At 47.7% G+C, this 22523-nt stretch overlaps 1 protein-coding gene across 3 annotated transcripts in view; it reads right to left on the bottom strand.

The window, feature by feature from the left end:
- Positions 1-2210: 2210 nt before the first annotated feature.
- mid2 (midline 2) overlaps positions 2211-22523 on the bottom strand; it is an 88100-nt gene continuing 67787 nt past the window's right edge. For all 3 annotated transcript variants that reach the window (XM_067247710.1, XM_067247709.1, XM_067247711.1), the window contains 6 exons: positions 22373-22521; positions 21246-21373; positions 20780-20923; positions 15062-15223; positions 6214-6421; positions 2211-5903 (listed from right to left, as the gene is read on the bottom strand). In XM_067247710.1, the coding sequence (XP_067103811.1) occupies positions 5501-5903; positions 6214-6421; positions 15062-15223; positions 20780-20923; positions 21246-21373; positions 22373-22521 (1194 nt within the window). In that variant the 3' untranslated portion in view covers positions 2211-5500. The remainder of the gene's footprint in view (positions 5904-6213; positions 6422-15061; positions 15224-20779; positions 20924-21245; positions 21374-22372; positions 22522-22523) is intronic.

Genomic DNA, 22523 nt, shown 5'->3' with positions numbered 1-22523 from the left:
ACTGCCTATTTAGGTGCTGATGTCCTAGGGCCCTTTCTCTAAGCCAGACACTAGCCTCCTCCTAGTCTTTCTCTTCAGGTCTGTTTAGGTGCTGATGTCCTAGGGCCCTCTCTGTAAGCCAGACACTAGCCTCCTCCTAGTCTTACTCTCCAGGTCTGTTTAGGTGCTGATGTCCTAGGGCCCTCTCTGTAAGCCAGACACTAGCCTCCTCCTAGTCTTACTCTCCAGGTCTGTTTAGGTGCTGATGTCCTAGGGCCCTCTCTGTAAGCCAGACACCAGCCTCCTCCTAGTCTTACTCTTCAGGTCTGTTTAGGTGCTGATGTCCTAGGGCCCTCTCTGTAAGCCAGACACTAGCCTCCTCCTAGTCTTACTCTTCAGGTCTGTTATGGATGTTCTCAGGCCTTCACTGGCTGCTGTCCACTATTGAACAGTGTCTAATGCAGGTCTACCGAGTAGGTCTACAAAAACCTTCCTGACTGGTTCACTGATCTGTACATTTTTGAGTCTTATGGTTGTGACAAAAAAACAAAACAACCTTTGGGCATGCACATTTTTGAACCGGCTGAAACATGCAAACCCAGCTTTTGTAAACCGGGCCAGTGAATCAGTTTGGAAAGGGGATACTTGTTTTTTTTCTTAGAACAAGAGCGTTGATATGGTTTGAGGGTACGGTTATGAGATTGAATAAGGTTCAATTGCCTCTTCAGGTGGGGGGCAGCTTGGCACATGCCTCTGAGTCAACATAACCAGAGCACAGTTGTGTTGACTGGATCTTGCTCATTAGATGTACTGTATATTCTGCAGTATGAAGTGTCTGTGGTTAGATCTGATGCATTTTGTTATTATTCTGTATCTCTTTCGGTACATGGTATCCCTCAGAAGTGGCAGGCGTTGGTGTCAGTACACTCCCACCTCTCTCTTCAATGGACGATCAGCTTGATGAATTCACAATACAGGTCAGTCATCCTGCAACATTCAATAGGTCCCTCTTTCCCCAATATGTACAATATGTAAAACAATATGTTTTACTCAATCCAATTAGTTTGTTGTTTTACACCGCATCGGGGGCTGCAGTGATAAAGGATTTAACAAGCACAAGTCTGCATTTACTCGATTTAACTCAATGATTTTTTATGGAATTCTTGGAAATGGCATTGGAATCAATTGGCAATTTCAAAATGTTTGGGTTCATAGAGTGAGAGAGACGGAGAGAGAGAGAGAGAGAGATAGAGAGAGAGCAGTGTCGGTTTCGCCTTGACATCTGTTCTCAACTGTTACAAAAAAGATAATTATGCAAAAAAAAATCTTCCATTTTTTCCCTCTACATAACCCATAAGAAGCTTCTTCCCCCACACCAGAACGATGGTGTGGGGGCAATGAGCCATGCTTTCAGGGTACTTTTGTACTGTTCCACAGAACTACAGTGGTACACTAGCTAGGGCTCAGCCCAGTGCCAAGACCAGCAGATGATGAACATGCGGGCATCACCCTACCAACCTCACCCTGGGCCCTGGATGACCTGCCAGTCCGAGGAGGCTCTGCCAGTCGCAGCCATATCCGTCTCCTGGGTCATGTGCCAGCGTTTCCAGGGCCGGACTCAAACTCTCATACTCGTACCCGCAGGGTATGATTACCACACAGTTGACCTGTCTTCATAGTCCTGCATGTTTAGGACTACCACTGTCTTTACTCTCCCTTTACTGTGCGATCCCTGATGCTATCTAGCCCACGAGGTACACGTTGTGCAAATAACACAACGTGTTATTTGCACGTTGTTGATGGTAATGAAGGCCAGGCTCTTTCTGCCACCAGTGTTGTCCTCGCTATTTGGGAGGACTGGAATTAAATATTAACTCTGATTTGGTCAATAGAGATCTGTATGGAGTCAGGTCGATTCCTGGCCGTGCATAATGACGTTGTGTCCTTGGGCAAGGCACTTCACCCTACTTGCCTTGGGGGAATGTCCCTGTACTTACTGTAAGTCGTAATTTCAAGTGAATACAGAACCAACTAAAAAAGATTGTTCCCTATGATGCTCAAATGACCTACTGCAGCTGTTAATAAAACAACTAGCCAGATGATGGTTGAACATCTACAGTGTAGATCTTCAAAGGAGCCTTCTAAATGATTGGGTTAAATACGAGATCAAAGGTAACTCTCCAAATAAACTACTGGAATGAGAAGACACAAAACAAAACATGTTTGGGATCAGACTTTTAATTGGACTTGAGTTCACATAAATAACAATAGTTCATATAATTTTTGTATATTATACATTATATAATATATACTGTATTTCATACTATGATTTACAATCCTTTTCACTAAAGGCTTGTATATCTATCGAAACTGAAGTGTCATGTTGATGAACACAACTCTTTCGATCCTCTTTTTGTGTAGGTTGAAGTACTGAAAGGAGGGGAGCGAGCTCAGTTACATTTTTTTAAGTTTTGTAAAAATAAGCTTGAGGAACACAGAAACTAAATGAGTTTCTACGGCATACAGAACTACTGAGGGTAAACTGTAAATTAATATATATATATATTTATTCATCAACTGATAAAGAAAAAATGCACAGCAAACTATCTGATATGCACGAGAAGTCTAAATTCTGGCGTCTCTGGTGGATGTATTCTGATGAATATGTATAGCAATATTTTAACCCACCCCTGGGGATGAAGGATAAACTTCACAGGAGTCACGTTGACATGCAGCAACACAGCCAGGAGTACCCATACCTATGAACTGAACCTCATTTGGTTAGTCAGTCCCAGTTAAGACAATGTACACAAGGATCTGACCCATGAGTGGTCATCGCAATGGGCTTTTGGACAACATGACTTTCATAAATCTGCTGAAATGTAAAAATAAATAAAAAGAAGAAGCAAAGACACAGACACCACTTGTAACCTGCAGTAGTGATTGTACATCACTTTGCAGTACATGTCAATGCAGTTTTGTAAAGAAACCTTTTTTGGGGGCGAGAAGCCACATTTTACAGTTCTCATGTAACGGACATGCTCACACATGAAAAGACACTCCTTTTTCCTAGCCCAACGCACATATTTTTAACTCCTTAACTCCTCGTAATTAGAGCAGCTATGCCAGAAAAAGGTGACATGTTTGGATCATACTACTTTGTCATATCATTGTGTCTTGACGTGACGCACATAGGGCTGCTATTGTACTGTTGTCTCTGTGGTAGACAACTCCTCTGTTGTGTAGAGTTTGGGCAGAATAGTCAGAAAAGATGGCTTGTATACTATGAATGCTGTCAGCTGTACAACATTATTCTGGCATTTTTAGCTTACTGTCTCATCAGACGTACTATGTAGCGAGACATACTAAATATTTGCCTATACTACACGAAATAGTAAAACCAATGAGATGAAGAGTTTCTACTCTTCAAGAATCTCACTTTCAGGAAGTGGAGAAAGGGCCAACCTCTGATCCTCTGATGTGGACTCCCTCCTCTGGTCTCTCTGTGGACCAATCACACCTGACGGAGTGTCGTTTTTTGTGCTTTAAAAAAAAAAAGATTTAAAAACAGAACAAAAACATTTCAATCAGGATGAGGTGGGAACACTCAGTTATGAGAAAATAAAACTCACTGATATGTGGACAGAGTGGAGAGTTGTGGAATCAGTAGTATGTGAGCCAGTTCCTAAATCTTTACAGGTGTAATGACAACTCAATTTTGACAGTATACCAAGTAGTACATGCTTATTGCCATGCCTTCACTGTCAACACAGAAATATTTGTTTTATATTTGCCTACACGTGTAAATACATGACTGATTGTCGATCCGATCATCATTAGCCCTGAAAACTAACTTTAAGGATTTCATAATACACAAAACCTTGGAAGCAGGTTTCAAAATAAATAACTATGTTCCAGGCTAGGCTGCATTTGTATTTATTTACGAGGGCACTGTAGAGCTCATGGTTGTCTCTTTGTGATGCCTGTTCTCCAAACATACCATTGCTCACATTTATGGAAAATGTATAATGCTTGGCTTGCTCGCAGTCTGCACACACTTTAACCAAGAGTATAGTTGTTCTGCATACAACATAAAAATGTCTACTTCTGGTTAAACAGCTACTTATATTTATCAACAAAACATTATATACATTGTAAACTTCAAATGAATGCTGAAATTAATTAATTAGATTGAGTGAAGTTATTTATTTTGTTACTTTTGATTTAGTGAAAAGTGTCATCTTCTAGTTTGTGAAGTGAAACCCTAGCATGCTTTGCAGCAATCATCAAGTTAACAAGCATTATGTGGTTTCCATGACTGTGGAATTCTAATCAATTGTGACCACATTTCAGTTTTCGAAATGAATCGCTGGTTGGACCATATGTTTTAATATCGCATTCAACAGGGGATGAGTTCTACTTGGAAGTAGAAGTAATTTCACTTGTGATTGGACAAGGGGGACTGGGTTGGACTGCTACAGGTGAAATAGGAAGTTGTCTTTGTGGCAAACTGGATGTCCTGTATGTAGAAAATACATGACCACAGGGGGATCTGTGAGTGGAATCCTACAATGTTACATGCGCCATCACGACCAAACCAAACCATAAAAACATGAAGAGTGTGTACATGTTTTTGTGTGTGTGTGAACAAATCCTAGAGTGAACACATTAACATGCCATGACACCCAGAACCACAGCACAGCACAGCACCTGTTCACCCTCTCCTCCCTGAATATTATTCAACACTGTCACCATCTTGTCAGGTTTATCCTGATTAATGTGATAGAAACTGCATAAACATCGTTATCATATTCCTTTCACTATACAAGATTAATTTACTATGCTATCTAAAAAGTACAACCCGGCCCAATTCAGTTCTATTTTATACACACTGAGAAAATGGTCAATCTTAAAAGTGCATTATGAGAATACATTGAGATTGACAAAAAAAGCAAACCAACTTAGTATTCATAAATAATCAACATTTTCTTCTATTCAATCGTAATCAATAAATTTCTTATGATACAACGCTAGTAGTCACATAACGCGAATAAACCTCTGGTGATCTGGAATATCAGAAACAAAACCAGCCTCAAACACAAGTCGGTGTCGGCAACCATCACCTACAAATGAAAAACCTAACCAAGAAGATGATGGTAAAAGAAATGAAGGGGAAGACCCCTCTGGTCCAGAAAACCAGGAAGTGAATCTGGCACTGTCCACTGACCAAAGTCCTGGCCAACCAATGGCCAATCAAGAGTGCACTCTCTTCCCCCTTTAAACAGTAATTTAAAACTACCGTTTGAATTCCAGAAACCAGATGGAATCTCTAGCCTGCATTTACACCAACCAGAGGCTTTCAAATAGAGAGAGAGAAACGGCACACTTTGCAAAGAGGATCCTGTACCCCACCCTCTCCCACCATAGCGTGTTGTAGGTCTCGGTGTCTTGAGCTCACCCTGGTTCTCAACGGACTCAAGGATAGAACCCAGAGACTTGAGACTCCAAGTCCCAGGATGCCTTAGTGGCAGGACTTCATCCCGGAGCCGTAGGGAGACTCCTGCTGGCGACAGAGGTCCTGCTGCTGCTCACTACAGTCCACAAAGTCAGGCACGGGCAGGCCTGACAGGATCATGACTGACTTGTTCCAGATCATGAAGGTGGGCGCCACAGGCAGCACGAAGGACACGTCGAAGGTGTGCAGGTGCTGAGAGTTCATGGCGTCGTAGAAGGACAGCGAGTTGTTGTCGTAGTCGAGCAGCACGCCCAGGCGGCGCAGCTGGGGGCTGGCCTCCACCTGCAGCTCCTTCCCGTTGTGACGCACCATGAAGTTGTTGTTGCAGCGGGACAGCACCCAGGAGGACGAGTTCTTGCCACTCCACTCGTTCTTGGGCGCAGACTTGTAGGCCACGCCCACTGCGTACCTGTAGAGGGGGAGGGGTTTGAGTTTCGTTAGAAACAATACCTCACAAAATAATGCCTGGTGGGATTTACAGAACAGATGGCCGGTCTACAGTCCTAACATGAAAGACAAAGAGGTGTAAGGCAGCCACAGAGGTACAAACAAGGCATGGAAATATAACAGATTATTAAATCCTTTATGAATGAACAAAAAACATGCCAAAACGCATGTCCATGGAACATATTGCACTGCTAGCTAGCATGTAAGGATGATGACATCCTGGATGCGTAGGTAAGGTGTGTAGGTGAGGTTTGGCCCTCATGGTGTCCTACCAGGTGGAGGCCCCCAGCAGCACCTCCCAGTAGTGGCAGCCGCTGTCCATGAAGACGTTGCCGGCGGCGCCGTAAGAGCCCGTGCCGCTGAAGCGCTCGGGAGTGTGGCTCTTCTTCAGGGAGCTCTCGTCCTTCTCCATGGTCAAGCAGTCGTTGGACAGACGCAGCTTCTTGTGTGCCGTCTTGGGGTCCAGTTTAAATGGCTGACCTGAGAGAGGAGAGAGGGAGGAGAGAGAGAGAAAGAGAGAGAGAGACAGAGAGAGAGAGAGAGAGAGAGAAGGAAGATCCGGGGAGAAGGAGAGAAAAAGGTTAGAGTACGAAAGAGAAGCGATGGGAGAATGGAGTAGGGGAGGTAAGGGTAAGAGCGGGGGGGGTGGTGGAAGGAGCAGAAAAAAGCCATGTTGAACATTGCAAGCAACATATATCAACAACAGAAATTAGGACTTTTCCAACGTGTGTTGTTTCTCAGCTCCTTGACCAACTCTGCTGAGGCTCTCATACATGGACGAGCGAGCACATGGAGACGTGGAGGAGTAAGAGAGAGGGGAGACAGGGATGACTGGAGAGGATAGTACAGGACGGAGCAACCCTTTGTGTGTGTGTGTGTGTGTTTGTGTCTGTGACAGGTACACGGAGGTCACCCCTCCAGGACCTGTAGGACATGACATTTAACTCCCTCGCCTCAAGGCTTAATGAGCGACAAAGGAGCTGGCCCCCCCCCCCCCCCTCATACCCCTCCCTCCCAATAATCTGCCCACTGTGGGCCGAGAGATTGTGTGTGTGTGTCTGCGCGTGGATATGAGAGGGCTGCTGCTGCTGCTTGAAGCCAATTACATTAATACGCTTCCTTCTTTGAACTGCTTATCGCTGCGAGCGCAGCCATTTTCAAACACCATGGTTCTGTCATGTGCTTCCAGTGGGGGACTCCTGAGAGAGGTGTGGTTGAAAGGGGGAGGAGGGGGGGGGCAGAGGACAAACACACATGCAAACAGTCGCTAATGTGTGCATACGCGCACACACGGGGACTGCCCTCATTGTCATCAGCAGTCAAACAGGCATCAGAGACGTGTGGCACCATAGTGTGAACACACACACACATGTGCATACGTACACACACACACACACAACCGCACATACGTTGCCTATCTGAATTTCCAGAATAATCAAAGCAGGCAATGTGTCATTCAATGTGTCACCTCGTTAGGATCAACGCTTAGCCACCCAGGTGGCAGACTCTCTCTCACACACACACACACACACACACACACACACACACACACACACACACACACACACACACACACACACACACACACACACACACACACACACACACACACACACACACACACACACACACACACACACACACACACACACACACACACACACACACACACACACACACACACATTACAAATGAAGGCCCCCACACAGATAACAGAGAATCCCACATCAGTGGTTCTTAAATCTGGGATTAACAGTTTTCACCCTGAATAAAATGATAATAATTAAAGACTACCAACTCACTGAGACACAACGCTCCTCTATTACACAGGAGCTACGCTGTGTGGAAGGCAGGGGAGACCTGCTCCACATGTACAACATGGAGAACAAGAATACTAATCTCCACTGGGTCTTCAAGAGGAAATATAATTTCACTGTGTCAATCTCTCTCATTCTGTGTGCTTAGCAGCCAGAAATATACTGTATAATATACTGTATAATATACTGTATATCTCCATATGTATGTGTATATATATGTATATACATGTATATGTATATATCTATATATATCGTTGGGTGAACTTTGGATGAACCATTCATTCGCATTTCCAAGGTTGGCAGATGAACGGACTTGAAGCGTGAATTGCCTTTCCACTCGGAAGGTCACGTCTGCCCACGAGACAACATGCTTCCTTTACCTCACAGGAATGAGACACATGGCTAGGCATAACACAACCTCTGATGTCTTTATCCATGTGCGTGCAACACATAAAAGCCTGCCCAGGTATGGGCCAGGGGGGTTGGGGCCTGACATCAGTAGGGTTGGCGGGGGCAGGGGTCATGGTGGAGAGCTACAGTACATACATCATTTAAAGATGACCTTTTCTGCTTCACCCTCCACTGGACTCTGCTCAGAGCACAACCCTGGGAGAGTTTACTGTGCTACCCTAGAACACGCATGACGTTCCACGTTTACCGTCCATCTATGACGCCTGAGAGCACATACAGGGACAGACACATACAGGGACAGACACATACAGGGACAGACACAAACAGGGACAGACACATACAGGGACAGACACAAACAGGGACAGACACAAACAGGGACAGACACATACAGGGACAGACACATACAGGGACAGACACATACAGGGACAGACACATACAGGGACAGACACATACAGGGACAGACACATACAGGGACGGACACATACAGGGACGGACACATACAGGGACGGACACATACAGGGACGGACACATACAGGGACGGACACATACAGGGACGGACACATACAGGGACGGACACATACAGGGACGGACACATACAGGGACGGACACATACAGGGACGGACACATACAGGGACGGACACATACAGGGACGGACACATACAGGGACGGACACATACAGGGACAGACACATACAGGGACAGACACATACAGGGACAGACACATACAGGGACAGACACAAACAGGGACAGGGACATACAGGGACAGACACATACAGGGACAGACACATACAGGGACAGACACATACAGGGACAGACACATACAGGGACAGACACATACAGGGACAGACACATACAGGGACAGACACATACGTGACGTTCTGTGTGTAGGATGTATGATACATCCTGGCAAGCAAGGACAAAAGTTCACCATGAACATATACCGTAGGTGTTTCGTGAATACCATTTCTTTTTGTTCACCGTGCCTGTTAGCTGAGATGTGGTTACTTTGGGACAAGGCAAGTAAATACAGACTGTTCCTTGACTCTGAAATACTGTAGCGCTCCGCACGTCTGATCTTTGATCTTCTGCTTTACCTTCAATATGCAGTATTTGTGTGTGGCCTTGGATTAAAGGATCTGCTAAATGAATAAAATGGAATGGAAATGTATCCTGGTATACCCACTGCTCAGAAAGGTCCCAAAAGGTTAACAAACACAAAATCATTTTTAATCACTGTAACGGATGACCTGCGAGAACAAGGCCAGTCCAGCACCTAGACATGAACACACACACACACTCGGGTTTCCACGTATTCTACATATCCTGGCGTACACACGGCCAAAACATGAAGCAACATGTACAGAACACGCATGACACGCACGCACCACAGTAACACAAGTACACGAGCACAAACTGTACACACAGAGGGAGAGAGGAGACAGTGTTGCCCCTCTGACTGGGAGACATTGCAGAGAGCAGATTGTGCTAGGCAGCCCTGACTGCTGCCTAGGCCCTCTGTAGACTCCTCAGGGAGCCGAGAGACAACTTGAGGCACGTCACGGGCAAAGCAGCCTGGGTAAATATTATCCCAGGTCCTTTAACAGGAAGTAAACAGCGAAGCCCTCTGGGAGTTGTTGTCACTTGATATTTCTCAGCTCTAGTTTAATCTTCAGTGGAGGCGGCCTCACGGTCTAGGCACGGCTTTGTTTATCACACGTCTCTCAATATACAAACAATATGGCCGACAATCCCAATTCACACACTGTCTGACTTGGTCTAGGCTGGGAAGGGAAGAAAGCAAATAAAAGGAAAAAAAAACAAAATAAACAGCCCAGTGTGTCAGCTCTGTTCGATTGCTACCGTGTGTTAGTTCGATGCTTGGGAAGGGAGGAGAGCTCCCAGCACATCTCTTATTGATGCAACACAAACATGAGGCCTCATACAGAAACCCAGCAAGGTCCTCAGGAACACTCCCTCAGGAACACACTGTCAGATGGTGCTGGTGGGACCGGCATTCTATAGACTAACTGACGCCTGGGACCAGGTCGCTGTCGAAGATGTAAAAACACAACATGCCGTCAGACATGCCGTCACACCCAGTGACACCCGATGGTAAATTGATGAGCTGCTGGTGAGGTCATGACAGCGCAGCGCCTCAACGGCAGAAAAGGAGGGGGAAACGGGGAAGGATAGACTTCGCCATGGGTCAAATGTCTGACGCACATCGATGCTCGGATGAAAAGTCTTGAAATGGCTCTAAACATCTCTGAAAACAAGCCATAACCTAACCATGATCAAAGGTGATGTGCTGAACTTTATTTAGTCCATCAATGGGCTTTTACATTGATTGTGTGTGTGTGTGTGTTGGACGGGGGGATTAAAAGTACTGTAGGTCTGTTGGACTATATTGGTATTTGATGTTGATTGATGGTTCAGACATGGACAGATGGCTGTAATGAATCAAGTCTCCTCTCTAATTCTATTTAACCAACACACTACTCAGTACACACTTTAGTTAGATTTCATGCTTCCTGTGCACAAATGTCAGTCTCAATGGACCAGCTGTTTTCAACAGACATTCCATAGGAAGAATCTGTACGGTCCAACTTGACACGATCCCTAGACATGAAATGACCAAAGGTTAAGTAATTTAATAAGCAAATGACATTCCACTTCTCTGCTGCAGTAACCTGCTGGGTAGCACTCCCAGATCAGTCCATAGACATTTGATGGGCCCCCGTCTCCAGCGGACGCACTTCAACCAAATGCATCCATGTAAGACTGCTGCCAATAAAGTATTTTTAGAACAAGATTCTTTAATAATATATACAGAGACACACTTCCGCCCCCCCCCACCATCAATGCCTTCATGCTACGGTATGTGCCTAGTGACATGCTAAATCACCAGCTTGCATCATTGTCGCTTTCCTTGCATTTAGCCGCTCTCATTCTGAACACGCTATTCCATCACCATGACAAACACAGACTGGGAAAGGGGATTTAACATGCAGGTTGAGGCTGAGAGGCAAAGAGCCATTTGATGTCCCTTTCAGCACTCCCTATCTCCGTCTCTCTTCTCCTTTTCTGTTCCCCCTCTCTGCTCTTAGGAACGCGGTGACACGTGTGCTAGGGAACTGGTGGCACTTGGTGAGGATGTGAATAAGACAGAGATGGTGCAGGAGGGTGAGGATGTGAATAAGTGAAAGATGGTGCAGGAGGTGTAGAGGTCACATGCTATGAACGCACAAGCGCACAAACTCTCTCTTGTTCCATTCCCTCGCAAACACACACACAAACACACACACACATTATGCACTCACACATACTTTACACAAACACACACTCTCCACACACACACTATGGTCCCTGTCTTCATCAGGTCTTCATCCAGTGCCATCATTAATTCAATTTTGTTTTCCTCAGGCGGACAATCACAGTCTGTGATGTCATATCCTGGGTGGCTTAAAAAAAATATATATATACAGTGTGTTAGCTGGGTTGGTTGTGTGGCTCAACAGTCCTCAGATGTGGTTCTGTATCAGTGCCACAGGGAATTATGCAACGTGTTTGAAAGGCGGGTGTGCCACACATGCACACACATTCCTGAGTGGGTGTGTTTGGGATTACACGCTGGAGTAAACTTGTCAAGACAGCGTAGCTGACACTCTCTCTCCCCCATTGCCTAGGAGTCAGTGAGTGAGAGAGAAAGAGAGAGCGTAAGAGAGAGAGAGAGAGTAAGAGAGAGAGTAAGAGCGAGAGATGGCACAGATGACAGCACTGGCCTGGGGACAGAGACCCAGATGGCAGGACAGAACGGGGGGAGGAGGGAGAAAAAAGAGAAAGAGGGCGTAAGAGGAAGAGATAAGATGAACCGCCACAGTCGTGGGTGAGCCAGAGGAGGGCGATGAGAGAGAGAGGTCAGAGGACGACACAAAGAGAGAAAAAGGATTGAATGATAGAAGGGAGACCGAGTGGTTCAATGAAAGAGGTGAAAGGGTAAGAAAGAGAGGGATAGGAGAGGAAAACGGTGTGACCCTTACGACTTGCAGGCCTCAAACATCTTCTTTCCACCTGCTCACAGCACAGCATTCGAAAGAGGAAACCTATTGTAATGTGGATCACATGGAACACAAGGTGTTTGGTAACAGTTTTCTTGGGATGCTAACAGTATGTTCTATCAGAACTCCTATAAATACTGTCGACATCACTGGCTTCTGTGTCAGACAAGCTCGTGCACGGCCCATGAAAAACCCTTTGCTGCTGAGCAACACTTTCTTTCTCGAGATATATAGAAGAAGGTGAATAAAAAGAAAAAAAGCGTCCTACTTAGCTTCTCGATGGGTCTGAGGGACGGGTCTAGTCTACGCGCCACATCTCGTTGTGTTCTGTGAAAATGTTTGGCGAGTGGCGCAGGAATGTGACAGGCAGGCGTGGAGCTTAAAGAATAAAGGGCCTTCAAGCCTGTCGCTTGGGAGCGTGCTAAGGATACAACAATCCAAACCCCAAATACGGAAGCCGGCTGACTCGAGGTAAAATAAAAACGCGTCCCTCGGCTTAAGATGCCTCTACTTTGGTGTCTGTGGATGCCAACGCTCTGGCCCTGCAACGGTCTGTCACATCAAAAGGTTTTGTATATCTAGTTTAGTTGTGACCCATTTTTCCTGCCACAAAACCTCCTTGCTGACTGATGTGGTTTATGCGTGTGTTTGGGTCCACATACACATGTGGGCGTGTACTTGAGTGTGTTATGCAGAGTGTGTATGTGGGTGTATGCAAGTATGTAGATGTGTATGTGATTGTGTGCGCCCGTGTGCCAATGCAATGACAATTCTATGAGTAAAATTGTGTGCGCGTGTGCCAATGCTACGGAGACGGAGACAAACATGGCTGTCAGAGGAACAACATCTCCTTAGCGCTGACTGTTTTGTTATTGTGTTGTGCCGTATGCTGGTTCCCGTGGAGAGGGTAAATACCACATGCCAATCCGGGCAGCTAATCTGCGGCCAACCTGAGAGTGGGTGGACACGCAGTGTCACGGCACCATTGTGACTAAATGTTGCTGTGGCGCTCCGCCGCCGCGTAACTGCTGGAAGCAGGGGGAGGACAGGGGGCTGGATGAGTGACAAGGAGTGGGAGTGGTGGCTGGGTGTGAGGAGCTAGGAGGGGGGGGGGCAAGAGAGACAGACAGAATGGGGAGAGGTAAACACAGGGCGAGAGATGTGACGGAGAGAGAGAAGGAGGGAGAGAAGGAGAGGGAGATGGAGAGAGAGAAGGAGAGAGAGGAAAGAGAGAGAAGGAGAGAGAGAGAAGGAGAGAGAGAGAGAAGGAGAGCGAGAGAGAGGAGAGAGAGAAGCCCAGGGCACCCAGCACAGTGACGATGATCGAGTGACAGAGAGAGACAGCTGAACGCTCAGCCGCTGGCTGCTGCGATAAACCACTGCCAGCCCACGGTGCTACCGCCGGAGGGAAAGAGAGAGGGAGAGAGAGGGAGAGTAAGAGAGAGGGAGAGAAAGAGAGAGGGAGAGGGAGAGAGAGGGAGAGTAAGAGAGAGGGAGAGTAAGAGAGAGGGAGAGAAAGAGAGAGGGAGAGGGAGAGAGAGGGAGAGAGGGAGAGAAAGAGAGAGGGAGGGAGAGAAAGAGAGAGGGAGAGAGAGTAAGAGAGAAGGAGAGAGAGAGGGAAAGAGAGGGATAAGGAAGGAGAGAGAGGGGAAAAGAGATAGAAACAGATAGAGAAACGGAGGGAGAGAAATGATGGAAGAAGGGAGGAAGGATGGGGGCCGGGGTTGCTAGCTGCTAGCTGCAGATACCCTGTGTTTCACCTCCAAACCTCCCCTCGGGTGACTTTGCAAAGCCTCTGATGCAATAATCCCTCTTAATGCGGCCAGCCAGCCACCACAGCCCATCCCAGCCACGCAAAGCTAGACCACTTTAGTCCGCCATCACGCTCCAGGCGTGAGAATGCAGGAGCTCTGGGTGCGATGACGCACCTGCAGGGTAACTGGCAACCCTGTGTTTGCTATCACACCCATGAGGGTGATGGAGCCAGAGAGAGAGAGAGAGAGAGAGAGAGAGAGAGAGAGAGAGAGAGAGAGAGAGAGAGAGAGAGAGAGAGAGTGAGAGTGAGAGAGAGAGAGAGAGAGAGAGAGAGAGAGAGAGAGAGAGAGAGAGAGGGAGCAGAAAGAAACTGAGAAAGAGAAAAGGGTGAGAGAAACTAAGAAAGACAGAAAGAGAGATGGCGAGAAAGTTAGACGTTCAACCCCGAGTTTGCTATTGTGCTGTTCGGGAAGATGGAGTGGGAGAGAGAAAAAGAGAGGGGGTAGAAAAGAGAGAAACAGAGAAAGCTAGAAAGATAGATGGGGAGAGGGTAAGCCATATAATGGTGTCATTATCAAGCCTGGCTAGGCTTTAGTACATGGTATGGTTCTAAACCATGTCTCTCTATCCCAGATATAGATGGACTCATTGATTCACTCACTGCCTGTAGTGATAGTCAACACAGGCCATGGACCCAAGACACCAGGGCCAAGAGGCTGTAGAGCAGATGCTAGTGGATCTGCCCAGAGCCGAGGCCTCAAAGTCGGGGTGGCTCCAGAGACAGGGTGAGGGAGCCTGCATGGCGGAGCACCCGATTGTTGGACTTGTTAAACAAAGTGACCAGTATCGATTTAGGTCCATATCAATTTTCAGTTCCGACGTGAAAACGACAAGTGTGTTTTGTGAGCGTGAGCGAGGGAGGATTCCGGACGTGAGTCCCACGGTCATCGCTCCACACGCACAGCACCTAACCAACGCTTCCAGTCCAAGACCAGAACACACTTCATGAGAAGGGGGGCCGTGGAGGCGGGGGGGACGGGGGAGGGGTTTAAGGAGCCGTCACGGCAACGCATCACTCACTGTTGGTCTTGAGGCGGGCCGGCTCGCTGTTGCGGCTGCCCGCCTGGTTGATGGCCTTGACGAAGAAGATGTAGCGCGTGCCACTCTGCAGGCCGTGGACCGTGTAGTGGTTCTGCTTGATGTTGGGCACGATCATCCAGCTGTCCACCGAGTTGTACAGACCTGGAAGGGGGAGAGGGAGGCAGGGAGGAGGGGAGAGACAGCAGGGCTTGGTCAACAATGTGTGCTTGGGCACACCTACATTTTGTTTAGGCCAAGATATATATATATATCTATATATATATTTGGAGAGAGAGAGAGAGAAAGAGAGAGATATAATGGATAAGAGAGAGTGAATGGGTGGGAGAGACCGGACAGACTGTGAGTGTGAGAGAGCATGTGTACACTGCTGAGATTTGGGCTGCCTTATCAGCTAATCATAGCGGTGGATTTAAATTAATACGAACCAGCTTAAAAACGTCTGAACACCCCCCCCCCCCCTTCCCCCACTACAGTAGAAAGACACCCCTTAGACCTTCACGAAAAAAATACTTAGTAGAAATAAAAAAAGGCTTCAAATCATCCTCGCTGTCCATCAGAACACCTGATTCAAGTCTACCGGAGTTCTTTCATCTGTGTTCCCATGTTGTTTTAATGAGCTTGCTGCAGACACGGTTATCCTACCCATCATGCATTCTGGTCTATCATGGCGTATTTGGCCCCGGGGCCAGAATGAAACCAACCAATCCCAGACGATAGACGGTGAGGAAGTTTAGAGATGCGGGGGAAGCGTACAGGAAGTAGACTCACAGAGCAGGAGTGGTGGTAGGAGATTCTTCATTAGGTAAACAACAGGACGCGCACAATGGTCACCTACTGTACACAAGGAAACATGCGACTGCATGTCCGATCAATATGTAAACATACAGAACCAATGACACACTGTGTGTGCATTGCGGACATACAGTACTTCCGACACAGAATCCTAATAGTCACAAATCTTATTAGCGATGCTGTGCTTATGTTTCCTTCATTAAATATGTACACATTTCCATTCCCACCTCCATTAAAGCAGGGGCGCGAAGAAGTCACTGTCATTCTACGTTGTATTCTGGTTTGGTCAAACACAATTCTTTGAAGGTAAGAGAAGCCCAAGGATGTTTCCTCTTCCCCACAGTGGTTATTGTACTTAAAAAAGGAAGAAATGAAAGAAAGGGCACTTTTCAAGTACGGGGTTGTCCCTTTAAGTTGGGACACTCGCTGAATTATTAAGTGATATTGGCAACAGCATGTATAAGTAATAACATTCGAGTCTGCTTGTAAACATAAATACTTTAACGTGACGTAAAATAAGCTCCGTTAAAAGTCAGGGGCCTTTTAAGAATGAATGAGGAAATTTCAAAGTAAAAGCACAGACTCTCTTTCAGACTTTCAGACTCTCTTTCAGACTCGCCCCTCTATGATTTGAATGAAGCAGCTGTGCCTTCACACCAGGAGGGGAGAGAACGCAGGCATATTAGAGAATGAGTTCCTGTTGCACATTTAAAAAATGCTGTTGATCTCGTCCTTTGATGGCTGGAATTGGAATGGCAAACTACAGCGCCCTGCTTTGTGCTGTCGGCGTAGGTTTGCCCCGACACTGGCCCACTGCCTCCTGACTCGCCCAGCGACTTCAAAGCAGAGCAGGAGATGAGAGCGAGCGAATGTGTCATTTCAGAGAGAAGAAAGGGAGAGATAGAGGGGTTGGTGGGAAGGAGGGGGGGGTTGGAGAGTGGGGCCTTGACAAGCATTCCCAGACTAATGTGATTGTGTGAGTATTCTGACTGTGTTTCTATAACTATGACTGTTCTTATCTGTGTGTGTGTGTGTGTGTGTGTGTTTGTATGTGTGTGTATGCGAGGATCTAGGAGTGTGTCTATAACTGAGAGTCCGAGTTGAAATGAAGGTTGTGTGTGGATGTGAGTGTGTTTATGAGTATGTGTGTGTGTCTGTCCGTCTGTCTATCTAAGCCCATGTCTGTGGCAGATGAAAGGATGAGTGAAACACAAGGCATCATGGGAGAGGCGCAGGACTGCTTGAGGCCCTGCCCGAGACTCTAGACCTGTCTTTGATGCTGCAATAGACAGGTTCTGGTGTGTGTGTGTTTGGGTGTGTGTGTTTGTGTGTGTGTTTGTGTGTGTGTGTGTGTTTGGGTGTGTGTGTGTGTTTGTGTGTGTGTGTTTGGGTGTGTGTGTGTGTTTGGGTGTGTGTGTGTGTTTGTGTGTGTGTGTTTGGGTGTGTGGAGGAGACAACAACAGAGAAACTGTGTGTTACCCCCTTTCCACCAACGCCAACCTTTCCAGACAAGCTAAGAGATGCTCTTGAAGCAGGTTACCAGGCTGGACGCTGGTTTTTTTGCTGTCGAAACGCATACGATGGTTTGAGACGGGCTCCACACTGGCCCTCAAACTGCCTCGGTGGAAAAGGGGCATCGGTTCGTGAGAATGTGTGTGGAGCAGTCAGAGCCTGTTTGTGGGTCTCAACAACAGAGACAATGTCTGCACAGGTGTCTCTTAAAGTATGTAAAAAGTCGGTAAGTATAAAGTAAAGACGAAGTGTACCTTTTCGGTCTTTTTGAATGCCTCTCTATGTCGTTTGGGGTGCATTTGTTGCTGTGTGTCTGGGCACATGAAATGAGGAGAGGATTTAAGCGGATCAAGCAAACATCACAACTGAGATAACAGCCTTGGCATTCATATTCAACACAATAGGCTGTACTGATGGCCCCGATATAATCTGTGTCTTCTATCTAAGGCAGTAGATCTTAATCCCTCACAGACCACAGAGAAAACATCAAGAGCATATTGTGTGTGTGTGTCTGATTGTTAGAGCTGAACGACCAAGCCTAGCCAGGGACCCAATTTAGTCAGATTGAGGAAATGGTAGATCGAGTAGGTATGTAAGTGTATGCAAGACTAAATACAGCTCAACCAATACTTTTATTTGAAAAGAAATAGACCACACACACAGAGAGATGTCCCACAGATATCCGTTTGATAGTCTCACTGTACCTATCATCAAATCATTCACACAAACGGGCACAATTTAGGTTTCAGTAAAAGGAAAGAATGGAGCCTAAAAAACAAGACTACGTCAACAGCAGCGATGGATCTATCTATCTCCACCATCGAAAACATTACAATAAAGCCTTAATGAAGTGTCACCGCTACTCTATATCCCGGCAGTGTGTAGCTATCGACTGGGCTATTGACAGAACAATGGTGGGATGGAAGGGTTGATGAATGAGCTGGTGCAGTAGAGTGTACACCTACTCCATACAGAAACACAGCTGGCCTGTGTAAGTGTCATGGTTGATATTGGGGGGCTGCAGCCAGTGGTCCACCCACACGAGCCAGTCATGTCTGGCCTTGCATGCTGATACGTACAGGAGCCACCATGACGTGCATGCAGGGACACATGCCATTTACTGTGCCGTGTACACGTCATGTATTTGTCTATATTGAATCCGTCCATCTCAACTTCTCCCCTGGGTCTTCCTTTTCTAGTTCTCTCAACCTCCCTTTTCTCTCTCTCCGTCTTTTCCGGCGCTCTCTCTCTATCTAAATCGCTCCATCTTTCTCAAATTCCCCGCTCATCTGCTGGCAGCGAAGAAAGGAAATGAAAGAACAATCTAACCACTGCCTGTTAGTTGCCTGAGGACAGAAAGCTCATATTGCTGTTATCTGCAATCTGTGAGCAGCATCAGCAGCATGGGGGCTGGCTGCTAGGTGTGTGTGTGTGTGTGTGTGTGGGCGTGTGTGTGTGTGTGTGTGTGTGGGCGTGTGGGTAGGACATCATGTCGCCTCTGATCAGAGAGGATGTTGGGAGATGTAGTCTACCTGAGCTGATGATGAATCGAGCCCATGGGTGGCTGGGTCATGAGCTCTCAGGGCTAATTAGCTAGATAGTAAGAGTCTTCCTTACAGAGTGCTCAGGGCAGGGAACCTTGGTATAGTTTGTGCATGTATCTGTGTGTGTGCGTGGGTGAATGTATATATACATTTGATTTTATCGTGTGTGTATGTACACTGAACCTTTCAATAGCACGTTAGAGAAAACATTTCAGTTGTCAGTCCCAGACAATCTTAATTACAAAGATTAAATAAAAACATTAAATATTAAAAGTTCCTTTCTGAAGGGTATCCATACTTTTATTTCTAAACACATGGTATTTTGTTTTAGCTTCTGCTCTGTTTCTCAATTCTTCCTGTGTGTGTGTGTATGTTGTGTGTGCCACGTCAGGTCACCTCCTTCAGGGAGGTATGGAGGTTAGGGGCGTGGGGAGGGGTACAGACATGGAGCTGATGACGTTGGAGTGGGAGCGTTTAAGCACTCAGTGAGCGCCGAGGGACGAGAGCAATGCTAGAAACTCGGCAGTCTGAGATAAATGCATTTCTCTCTCTCGATTTCAGCTCTATCCTCGGGGGTGGGGGGCGGGGGAGGGTGGTTGAGTGTGTGTGTGTGGGGACCCTGGACAGAGTTCTATCACGCCTGAAATGGAGACCACTTCCCCACAACTCTCCAGCTGGCTGTCAGAACAGGCTGGGGCACACAGCGAGCAGAGGGGGAGAGGAGGGGAGAGATTAGAGAGGGAGAGGAGAATGAAGGTCGGAGAGGAGAGAGCACGGAGGGGGGCGTGGAGAGCCAAGGAAGGGATTGGAAGAGTTGAAGAGGAGAGAGGAGAAGAGGGAGGGAAGGGGGGGCAGAGACGACAAGAGCAGAAGAGCACGGCTGAAGAGAGAATAGGGTAGGAGATGAGAGGAGGGGAGTGCGAGAGAGGAGAGGATAGAGAACTGAATAAGTGAGAGTGAAGATTAAAAGGAGTGTTGAAGCAGGGAGAGCTGGAGCTGTAAGAGATAGCTACAGTGTGTGGTACGTGCATGTGTGTGTGTGTGAGAGAGAGAGAGTGAGTGACGGTGTTTGCGTGCGTGCATGGGTGTGTGTCTGTGTGTGTGTCTGAGGCTAACCAGCTCCGCTGGGAGAGTATCTGTTGGCCGCTGCTGTTCCTCGGGCCTGCCAGTTCTGTCAGTCATCCCTCTCTCCATCCCTCTATCCCTCTCCATCTCTCCTCAGCTACCTTTGCTAGCCTGTTATCTCTACACCACCGCGTCAATCACTCCTCCAAATCTCCACATTCACACTCTCGGAGTCTGTTATCCTCGATACACAGATACATTGTTTTTACACCCACAGCCACACACACACACACAAAGAAGGTTCATGAGCTGAAGTGGCTCGGTGTGACTGAACCATGTGTTTCCCTGCCTACAGACCCAGAAGGCCTTGCCTCAGGGCCCGTGTTGTTGTAGTATCTGGTATTTTTAGTCTTCCAAAAAAGCTTTTGAGGAAAAAAACGGGCAGTTGCACAACGGAGTGCTGTGCCCACTGTGGGAGTGCGGCCTTATGTAAGGCCTTCCGGAAAACGCTCCTGAAAAGCAGAGGAGCTACTGCATGTGTCGGTTTTTCACCCCCCCCCCCCCCCCCCCAAACACCCTATGGAGAGACACACTGACCTGTCACAGGTGTCAGGAGCTGGAACATGCTGAGAGGGGGCGAATTAGTAGTGAGTGATATTTACTGTAGGGTCTGTGTGTTTGTGTGTGGGGGTGTGGGTTAGAGGATGTGTAGAGCTTCTGCATGTGTGGTGGGAGGGAGGTGGAGAGAGTGAGAGACTGTGTGTGTGTGCGCTGCCTCGCTCACTGATGAAGTTGGTGTGTCCGGTGTAGATGGTGTACTGCAGCTCGTAGGAGGTGACGCTGAACTCGTCCTCGGAGCTCCAGTGCACGGTGATGGTGTCGTGGGAGGCGGTGCACAGCTCGTCACGGATGGACGGAGGGTTGGGCGCTGCGGCACAACGTCAAACACACGCAAAAAGACACCCGCTTTATATTAACAGTGTGCTCACATTGTTCATGCATTTTATATGCACAATAGCATACCTCCTTACTCTGCAAACTGGCAGTGCTGGAATTAACTGAGAATTACATTGGTTTCCCAGTGTTCCAGTCATCTCTCTCTGATACTTATTAATTATATTTACACTTACAGTATATTTGATATATATTTATACTGACACTTTCTGACACTATACTTCCCTGTATTCTTGCTGTCCTTGCTTTCCTTCTCTCTCTCTTCCTACCCCCTCGATCCCCCCCTCTCCCAGTACCTGTGAGGTAATCCAGGCATTCCAAGATCTTCTTCTCTCGGGAGAAGTCAAGGGCAAAGTTGTCGAAGGCCTCGTTCAGATTCACATCTGGAATCAGCACCTGGGACGAGGCTGTGGCCATGGCAACCCTGCAAAGTAGGGAGGAAGGGAGGTTGAGTAGGTTGATAACAGGGTGCATGATTGATGGTAGTGTGTGTGTGTGTGTGTGTGTGGGGGGGGGGGGGGGCTGGTTTGCGGTGGAGGTGAGGGAAGGTAAGTCCAGGTCACCATAGAGAGAGGCGAGGCGAGGGAAAAAGAGAGAGACACAGAAAGCAGAATACTGATGCAGATTTCAGTGCCACAGCAGGGAGGGCAGGGAGGCTAGACAGAGCTGTACGGCCAGCTGGGCACACTGTTTGTCTGGGCACAGCGGGTGTAGACAAGCCCCACGGCCCCTGTGGTGCCATGTCCACCACCCCGTACACACACCCTCCCACCCCTCTCTGTCTGTCTGTCTGTCCGCAGTGCAGCCAGTCAACTAGTCTGCACAGCATCAACCAGCAATGCCAGCCAGCCAGCCAGCCAACTAGCCAGCAGTGGATTAGCCAGCACAAGATCAGTTAGCCACCAAACTAACCAGCACTGCCACCCGGCCAGCCCAGCCAGTGTAGTCCAGCCAGAAAGGCACTGAATGAGGCTCTTGTTGGTAACTATGGAGGCTCCATCAATGTCAGGGTTGGAAACAGCAGGGGAAGAGCCAAACTGCAAACTGCTCACACAGAGTTCTTTCAACTGGCTTATTCTGTCTCCTGACTCCCTACCAAGACAGGGGAGAGGAGGGGTGGAGAGGAGTGGGAGTCAGAGAGAGGGGTAGGGGAGGGAGGACCGAGGGGGAGAAGGAGAGATGGTAAAGGTGAAGGACGAAGGGAAAGGAGAGAGATAAGAAGCGAGGGGCGAGAGAGGGGTGAAAGAGGATCGGGGGAAAGAAAGGATGTAGAGAGGTTCAGGGGTGAGCCAGGCCAGCGAGGGGGGGAGGGGGGGGGGGGGAAGGGGCGATGCAAGGAAGGAAGGTTAGGGCTCAAAAAGAAGTTAGGAAGCTAGGGGAGGGTAGGAGGGAGGGAAGGGAGGCAGGAGAACGCGTGTGTCACCTTTCAGCCACGTTCCTGGCGGTCTGGAGGAAGCGCGTGTGGTCGTTCTCCTTCAGGCTGTGCTCAGCCTGCGTGATAAGGGCGCTGGAGCGCTCCAGACACTGCCGGCAGTTGGCGATCTGCTGGGCCAGCTTCCGCAGCTTCATCACCT

This window comes from Osmerus mordax, chromosome 12 (genome assembly GCF_038355195.1).
Source record: "Osmerus mordax isolate fOsmMor3 chromosome 12, fOsmMor3.pri, whole genome shotgun sequence".
Lineage (NCBI taxonomy): Eukaryota > Metazoa > Chordata > Actinopteri > Osmeriformes > Osmeridae > Osmerus > Osmerus mordax.
The sequence above is the reverse complement of the archived record's forward strand: the minus strand, read 5'-3'. Positions and strand labels throughout refer to the sequence as shown.